This window comes from Nicotiana sylvestris, chromosome 3 (genome assembly GCF_000393655.2).
Source record: "Nicotiana sylvestris chromosome 3, ASM39365v2, whole genome shotgun sequence".
NCBI classification, from domain to species: Eukaryota; Viridiplantae; Streptophyta; class Magnoliopsida; order Solanales; family Solanaceae; genus Nicotiana; species Nicotiana sylvestris.
The window spans coordinates 119,047,506-119,056,656 of NC_091059.1; the positions used below are offsets into that span (position 1 = coordinate 119,047,506).

At 37.4% G+C, this 9,151-nt stretch overlaps 2 protein-coding genes across 2 annotated transcripts; one reads left to right on the plus strand and one right to left on the minus strand.

Annotated features, from left to right (window-relative positions):
- Positions 1 to 334: 334 nt before the first annotated feature.
- LOC104242755 (14 kDa proline-rich protein DC2.15-like) lies at positions 335 to 1,210 on the plus strand. The gene has a single exon (XM_009797836.2). The coding sequence runs from the start codon at positions 425 to 427 to the stop codon at positions 881 to 883; it is 459 nt and encodes a 152-aa protein (XP_009796138.1). The 5' UTR covers positions 335 to 424; the 3' UTR covers positions 884 to 1,210.
- Positions 1,211 to 7,850: 6,640 nt separating this feature from the next.
- On the minus strand, positions 7,851 to 8,710 carry LOC104242756 (14 kDa proline-rich protein DC2.15-like). Its single transcript, XM_009797837.2, has one exon. It carries the CDS (start codon positions 8,490 to 8,492, stop codon positions 8,016 to 8,018), a length of 477 nt encoding a protein of 158 aa, XP_009796139.1. The 5' UTR covers positions 8,493 to 8,710; the 3' UTR covers positions 7,851 to 8,015.
- Positions 8,711 to 9,151: the final 441 nt, after the last annotated feature.

The window sequence follows — 9,151 nt, forward strand, 5'->3', positions numbered from 1 at the left end:
TACACAATTAATGTTGATGAACTTAATCCGAGATGCTTGGTGATGAGTCCTGTGGAACTTAATTAGTTCGAGGGGAAGATTAATAGATTTTCGAACAAAGAAAACTACAAAAGAAATATTCTTATGGTGTGAGATATTTTAGGAAAAATCATGCGGGCTTGAACCAAATCGGACAATTATACTCCACTTTGATTTAAGACTATATATATCTTAATTCGGAGGGAATTTTCTACTCCAAATATATGCTAATAGTAGCTTCAATTAGTTGGTACGTCTATAATTGTATACGTGCAGCGGCCAGCCTTGTTACAAGTATAAATAGACATCGTTACTACCACAATTCAACCATCCACTTCAGAATTAAACTCCTTTTGTCATTAGTAGGTAGCAAACATATATATAGTTCAACTTTAACCTTGTTGACATGGCTTTCAAAACTCAGGCCTCAGTTACTCTTTTCCTATCACTGAATCTCCTCTTCTTTGTTCTTGTTACTGGAAACCATTGTGACACTTGCCATAACATTGGTGGTGGAGGTTCTGGAAACGGCAGTGGTGCCGGCAATGGCGGTGGAGCTGGAAATGGTGGTGGTTCGGGCAATGGCGGCGGAGGTGGCAATGGGCAAGGCAGGTGCCCGAGAGATGCTCTGAAGTTGGGTGTATGTGCAAATTTAGTTGGTGGATTGGTGGGAGCGGTAATTGGGAGTCCTCCAACGATGCCATGCTGCAGCTTGATCGCGGGGCTAGCGGATTTAGAGGCGGCAGTTTGCTTGTGCACAGCCATAAGGGCAAATGTGCTGGGAATAAATCTGAATGTGCCACTCTCTCTTAGCCTCGTTCTCAACAACTGCGGAAGGAATCCTCCTACTGGCTTCACTTGTTAATATACACTTCTTCTTCCTGCTAATTAAGTGCAGGGTATATCTACTTTTATCAAATTATTTCCCTCTAGTTTGCTATTGAACATACTTGCCAATGGCTAGCTCGGGCATCAATTTAATTTCTATTTATGTTTTTGAAATTGTGCACGAAAAAATCGTTGAGTTTAGAATAACTGAACTTTGCATATATATGCAGGTTCATCACTTCATGTGTTATTACATAGTACGTAGTTTTGTACTTGTGTTATGTGGTCAATGGTCAAAGTATGTAGACCTGTTTCCTTTACTTGTTACAAATATTTTAAATCAACGAATTGAATGTTTATTTCCTCTCGTTGTTATCCTTAGAAATTGATACTATGTGGAGCACTTGACATCTTTATCTTCCTTCTATCTTATAAGTATGAAAGTCATATATTTTTACCGCTTGGGACGAGGTCCCTTATATTTGCCCTTTGCAAAATTCAAGCATATTGAGTTGCTCATCTCCTCACAAATTGATTAATTCAATAATTGACTAATAGGTCCTTGTACCGTTGATCGTTTGATTGTCTCTTGAGTTGTTTGGATTTTGTTTTTTAGGAAAGACGAGAATATTTATTAATACTAGAACAATATCATACGATTACATATCATAATAGCGTCACTAAGGGAACATTGATTACAGGGTAAGGTAGTGTCACTTAGGACACTTTGATTACCCATGGTAGCTAGTACATTACACACATCAGTAGATAGATATTTAACAAAAGTTGTTATTCCCTCTGCATCCTTCTCCAGCGATTCAAGCACACAAAAAGGTGGAGCAGCAGGTACTTGGGTCTTGTTGAAGGTGTGAAAAAAAGTTGATTTTTGGAAGAGTAAGAAAAATAATTAGAAGAAGTTTCTAGAAAGTTATGGAGTAATATCTTGGATATTTGTTGTACTTAAGAAATATTTAAATATTCTAGAGTCTTGGATATTTAAGGAATATATAAGTAGAAAGTGATAGAATTGTCTAGATTATTTTTGTATCTAGAATCATCCCTAGACAAGTATAAATAAGAGTAGTCTTAGGCATTTGTAATAAAGCCAAAATCAAGAAAGTCTTCTTTCCTAAACAAAGTTTTCGTCTCCAAAACTTTCCTTCTCTTTGAAAGCTTCATCTTCTTTAGTTGAATCCTCCAATCTTAGTTAACGATCTTGGGCTAGCAGAAGGTCTCCAAATAATACTCTTCTTATGCTATTCTTTATATGGTATCAGAGCCGTAAGTCGGCTTCTAGATTTCATGGTCAGGTTAGTGGTTGATTCAACTTGTTTCTCTAAATGGATTTGGTGGTCATGCTAATGGACTGAGGATGGAGTTATTGAACTAGTCCAACTACAAGGTATGAAAGACTTGTATGGAGTCATACCTTGTTGATGAGGATTTGTGGAAAGTTGTCAATGGAAGTAACACAAGTCCTCCTACTGACGCACCAGAAAATAACAATCCGCGTAAGAAGTGGAAGCAGATTAATGTTAAGTCAGAGTTTATCCAAAAGAGGTCTATCTCTCCTAATTTATTTGATCATATTATAAGGTGTAAATCAGCTCATCAAATATGGAGGACCTTCAATCGTCTATTCAACAAGAAGGATGAAGCTCGGCTACAAATTTTGGAGAATGAGTTAGCTAACCCCACTCAAGGTAATCTCTCCATCGCCGAGTATTTTTTGAAGGTTAAAAATCTGTGTTTCGAAACTTCTCTATTGAATCTGGAAGAGGCTATCCCTGAAGCACGAATAAGAAGAATTATTATTCGTGATTTAAAGCCAGAATATATTCCCTTTGTTACATCAATTCAAGGATGGGTTCAACAACTATCTTTGGAAGAATTTGAGAATTTGCTATCGTCACAAGAGCTACTAACCAAGCATATGGCTGGTGTATCTATCAAAGAAGAGGAAGGAAATGCTATTGTCACTGATAAGAGAAACTTTAAAGGGAATCAAGAGATAGCATGCACTTTCAATCCTCAAGTGGTTCAAGCTCGCCAGGAAAGAAGGGGGAGTCTTCTAGTAGCGGTAAAAAGCTTTTAAAATGTTACCATTGTGGCAAAGTCGGGCACATAAAAAGATATTATCAATCCAAAAAGAGCAATATGGCTCAAACCAAGGAAACTGGGGAAAGTGCTTCGCAGCGGAGACTCGAGCAATAAATACCATGACTTCCATAAATTTTGAAAGAGACTGGATCGTGGATTCAGGATGTGGGCACCATCTCAGTAGAGATAAATCCAAATTCTACACCTTTCGCGAATACATCGGACATGATATCATTGTTACAGCAGATAATACAGTCTATAATGTGGAGAAAAAGGCACTGTTGTGATCAACGATAAGCAAACAGATACTATCACCCTCAACATTGTCTTTCATGTTCCAGGAATGAAAAAAATCTATTTTTAGTTGCAACTACTGTAGATGCTAGAAACTATTTGCTATTTGGCCCACATGATGTGAAGTTCCTCCGAAATATCAAGGTGATCATGGCAATAATCACTCACTCAGGTAAGAGAGTTAACAATTTATATGTCTTGTCTACCTCTCATTCATATATTGAGAAGATAAGTAGCAATGATAACACATATATTTGGTATGCTAGACATGGACATCTTAGCATGGATAAATTAAAAGTCATGGTAAAATTGAATCTAGTTAAAGGATTGCCAACTTAAAAAAATTTGGTGGAAAAGAGGTTTGTGAAGGATGTCAATATGGAAAGGGACATCGTCTTCCATTTGACAGTTCCTTGTCAAGGTGCAATGCCCCACTAGAACTTATTCACAATGACTTGATGGGGCCAATGAAAACTCCTTCATTCTTAGGCTATTCTTATATGCTAATTTTCATTGATGATTTTACTATATTCACTTGGGTTTATTTTGTGAAGCACAAGTCAGAAGTTTTCAACAAGTTTGTGGAGTTCAAAGAAACAGTTGAAGGTGAACTTGATTCCAGAATAAGGTGGTTGCGAACTGATAATGGCGGTGAGTTCACGTCAGATGAGTTTCTTTCCTTTTGTCGTCAGCATAGCATTAAAAGAGAGCTGATATGCGCCACAAAAAAATGAAGAGGCTTAAAGAAAGATCCGACCCTTAACGGAGACATGTAAGAGTTGGCTTCATGCCAAGAATTTACCTAGAGCCTTGTAGGCTGAAGGTATGAAATGTGAAGCGTATGTGATTAATAGGATGTTGCTTTCTCCAAACAATATGAAGTCTCTGATAATAGGCGAAATCTAGGTGATTTAGCTATTGTTTATGCTTCTGCTTGATTATATTCCGATGATATATCATGGTTAATTAATGAAAAATAGGCTCTAATTGTGATATGTATACATTGCAGGATGAGGAGCATAAATGATGCTTTCAAGAGGAAATTGGAATGATTTATGAGCAAGAACAACCCCTAGGAGTCGAGTGTGCGCAAGGACGAGACGGAAAAATGGACAAAATCGAGCTACTGAAGCGCGCTAAGTAACGCGCTAACTTCCAAACTTCGCGCGATAGTTCGCGAGCTTTTCTGCCTGGAATCCAAGAGAAGCGCGCGAAGTCACGTGCGAACTCCATACTTCGCGCAATAGTTCGCGCGTGTCCGATCCGGAGAAACGTTATTTAGGGGTAAAATTGAAAATCTAGAGAGAAACCCACTTAACCTACATAAAGTCAAGCTCGCCCCAAGGTTAGATTATCAAGTTTTTCATAGTTTAGAGGAGGAGATAGAGAGGCAAGAGGCAAGGAGGAGTTTTGATAATCAAAGTCTTCTTTTCTTCTTTTGTTTTTGCTGTTTGTGATGAAATTGAACTTGTTTATGATGAACCCTAGTATGAGCAGCTAAGACCCATTGTTCTAGGGTCGTGGGTAAAATATGAATGTTGTTGTTTGAAGTTTAATTTAACTAAATTGGTTTATCATATTGGGTTATAAATTTAATTTTGTTCTTAATTATTTTGTTGAGTAGCTAACAGTGAAATACTATCTACGAATCTTCAGTTAAACTCGAAAGTGGGAACTTTAGATTGCATATAGAATTAAACAGAGCAAGTTCTTGAACCCGAGCCTCGGGGAAAAGATTTGCAATTGGGATAGACATATACCCAATTGCCTTGTTTGGTTGGAATACAGGAATTGTAAATGCGTTCTTGTTAATCTTAATTCCATAGACATATGGGCATTGAGTTGACTTGAACAGGCGAGTAAGAACTCGACAGATTCTTATGAGTAATATCAACCCTGTCAATCAATAACCTAGATAAATTGATTAGTCATTTTGAGCCAAGGACACAACACGATTGTATTACACCCGTGACCCTGGAATATCTTCTCCTATTGTTCGTTACTTGTGATTGCTATCTGTTTGGTTACTTGCTTTGGTTAGATTAATTCTTTATAGTTAGGTAGTAAAACAATTACATATCTCTTTTATGAACAATCTCTTGGGTAGATAAAGAAATTGGGTTTGAATCAGTCAACAGTTGATCATAAGTCTTCGTGGGAACGATACTCTACTCACTACTCTATTACTTGACGATCACGTGCACTTGCGTGGGTGTTTTTGGTCGCAACAAGTTTTTGGCGCCGTTGCCGGGGACTTAGAAAATAGCTACTTGACTGAATTGAGCTTTTATTACTTATTTATTCGAGTTTTAACGTTAGTTCACTTTGTTTGTGCTAATACAGGAGTTTCTATTGAATGCGAAGAAGTATAAGCGCAAACAACCTCCTTATTTTGATCCCGAAATTGAACGAACACTTCACAGGTTGAGGAGAGAGGTGGACGCGAGAACCAGAATTGAAAGAGAGTTGGACATCGAAGTTCAACCACAGCCAATTGAGATGGCGGGTAATGAGGAACGCGCGGTGATTGAAGTCGCAAGACCCAGTCTGGCTAATATGACTTTGGCTATTGTGAAGCCTGACATCACTGACCACTTTGAGCTGAAATAATATATGGTGCAACTGATCCAAGACACAGGGCTGTTTGTGGGTTTGCCTCATGAAGACCCGCATAGGCACATTCAGAATTTCTTGGAAATTACGGATACCTACAACTATCCGAACGTTTCCAAGGACTATGTCAGGCTAACACTTTTCCCCTTTTCACTGATTGGGGAAGCTAAGGAATGGTTGAATAAAGAGCCAGCAAATTCAATCCGCACTTGGGATGATTTGGCAAGGAAATTCTTAATCAAGTTCTTCCCCACTAAGAAAACAAAGGTATTGAGGAGTCAAATTCTTGGGTTTGAACAACGAGCGGGCGAGACACTGCGTCAAGCATGGGAAAGGTACAAGAAGATGCTCAGAGACTGTCCTCATCATTGCCAGACGGACGAAGTATTAAGTCGTCTTCTCACAAAGATCATGCCTTAAATATTTGTTGGACTGTATAGGACGTTAATGTGGGCTCTAAATGGAATGAGCCGACTCGCATTATTCATTAGAATTATAGAAAAGATCTTAGATAATTATCATGGTTATTAACTCAAGAATAGTATGTTATTTCGTAAATCATGCCTTGTACATTCATTACTTGCATATATTTCTTTAAAGTATAAACTATTAAAAAAAATTACATGATTTTATGGAATTATTTTGATGAGAACTGTGAAGATATACCATTGTGTTAAATTTTGTGATGCAATAATTACTCAGAAGAATATTTTGGGAGTTTTCCTCAAATCTTTGAGAAGGGTTCATAGCCTCTAGTTGTTTATGTTACCCCGATACTACTCGTGCCAGAGTAGGAGATTAGTGTAGAGTTGGTTCGGGTACTATAATAGAAGTGCCCTGATAACGCACAAGAACGAGAGCATACTAGAACATTGAACTATAAGACTCCACAGGAATGAGGTCCAGACTATCGGGTTGGGATCGTCCACCATGTTGATCATATCGTGACATTTTCAGAATAAGAATAAGAAAGAATGTCAGAGTCAATGGAACTCCCCAGCAAAAAAAAGAAAACAAAATGCTTTAGAAAATTTATAAGGATTCTTTCGAGAACGTTTATATATTTATCTATTTGAATTTTATATTTTTCTAATAGAAAGGAAAAGAAAGAGAATTTGTGTATGAATGACATCAAGAAGAGCTTTATACTAGATATATGAGTTGTTTATTTCAACACTTCATCGGACGTTTTTAGAATTTTTTTTTATTATGCATACATACTTATTTTAGAGTCTCGTTCCAGCTTTAGCGGGAGGTTATATTTACTTATTGAGTACCATTGTGTTGTACTGGCGTTCTCTTCATAGGAACCTACATTGACATACGTCAATGTAGGCACATATTTTGAAGGTAAGCAAGCTACGAGCTAGGATATCCTCCTCCTATTATTAGTAGACTTGGTGAGCTCCATTTTGGTTTTTGGAGTTCGTTGATTCCAGAATTTTGTCTTATTATTCAGCATTTCTTAGAGGCTTTCTAGACAGAGTCAGAACAGAGTCATAGGTATCCACTTTGTATTATTTATGTTTTAATCAATCGAATAAAATAGCTAGCAGGACATGACTATTGTTCAAACTTGAAACTTTTGCGAGTTCTCCCTTAAATTCACTTGACAAATCGAGATAGCCTACTTCAACGCACTCCAATTTTTTTTGAGTTTCGGAATTTCTCAATTGATACCATGAAAACTGCACATTTCTTTGAAGAATCGATGTACAAATAATTACTACCAAACAATCACAATGATTATATTTAGGGAAGTAATTAAATATGCCAAACAATTACAATTGCACACTGTAATTATCTCTGTGGATTTAGAAACATTTTTCTTATCTGATAGCTAGTCTTGAGCATTCCAAGTTATCTAAAGAAATTATTCTTCACCATTTTCTTTGTTTTATTATATTTTATTTTTCACTTTTTTCTAGTGAAAAATTGGGTTAGGCAGCCATCTTACAACCCCTGGAGTAGTCAAAGGGAACCTTTGAGTGCAAATGTGAAATCAACTACTTCACGAACCTGATTTCATTTTGCAAGCTCGCTCGCTTTAATTTTGCAATAACAATTAGCACAACATAGAACAAATGATCATAAATGAAAATTGATGCAAAAACAAAATGCTGACATAAGAAAGGCTGAAATAGGCATTTGGGTACGTAGGCTTAGCAAGTGAAGCCAGTAGGAGGATTCCTTCCGCAGTTGTTGAGAACAAGACTGAGAGAGAGTGGCACATTCAGATTTATTCCCAGCACATTTGCTCTTATGGCTGTGCACAAACAAACTGCCGCCTCTAAATCCGCCAGCCCCGCGATCAAACTGCAGCATGGCATCGTTGGAGGAGTCCCAATTACCGCGCCCACCAATCCACCGAGTAAATTAGCACATACACCCAACTTCAGAGCATCTCTGGGGCACCTGGCTTGTCCATTGCCACCTCTGCCGCCATAACCCGAACCTCCTCCGTTGCCAGAGCCGCCGCCATTGCCCGAGCCACCAATATTACCACTATTGCCACCACCATTACCGGTGCTAGGAAGATTATAATGACAAGAGCCACAATCAGTTCCACTGACTATGGCAAAGAAAAGGAGATTCAAAGAGAGGAAAAGGGTAACTGAGGCACTTGTTTTGGAAGCCATATCGTTATAAGGAAGATAAGGCAAAATGTACTTAATTCCTACAAAGATTGTAAAGAGAAGATGGTATAATTCTGGTACCAATGCAGGGTATTTATACTGCAAGAAGAAAGTTTACGGAGATATTATACTAGTAATGTGTGTGGTGCGTGGTGTTGAAAAAACGTTTCTCAAGGAAGGATATCCTGACTCTGAGCCAAATTATCAGATTACAGCTAGGGAACCTTATACTACAAACAGTAATGATGCCCGTGATCTGAAATCTGCATGATGTATATTTTAAGCCATGCCTGATGCCCCTTTCCTGTTTCCCATTACTTAACAAATTACCCTCATTATTAGAACAACTTCAATGTCAACATACTTACTGCTAATCCTCGTTCCTCCTTACATTATTATTTTTTTTAAATTAAAACCACCACATGGTGGTGGAGTTTATTAAAATGTAAATAACATACAGGATAGACTAATATGCAAATTTCAAACAAAGAAATCCAGAGGGAATGAAATCATCCCTAATTGGTTTAGTTTGGTTTTAACTAAAAAAAAAAGTCAAACCGGAACCAAACCAATCCGATATTACATTTATATAATTTTTAAAAATATTTATTGTAATGTAACTAATAAATATTTCTTAAACTTTTTTAATAGTTTTATCTTTT

Bases quoted from the DNA above. Each gene is read 5' to 3' on its own strand.
- LOC104242755 (XM_009797836.2), top strand. From the start codon at position 425: ATGGCTTTCAAAACTCAGGCCTCAGTTACTCTTTTCCTATCACTGAAT.
- LOC104242756 (XM_009797837.2), bottom strand. From the start codon at position 8,492: ATGGCTTCCAAAACAAGTGCCTCAGTTACCCTTTTCCTCTCTTTGAAT.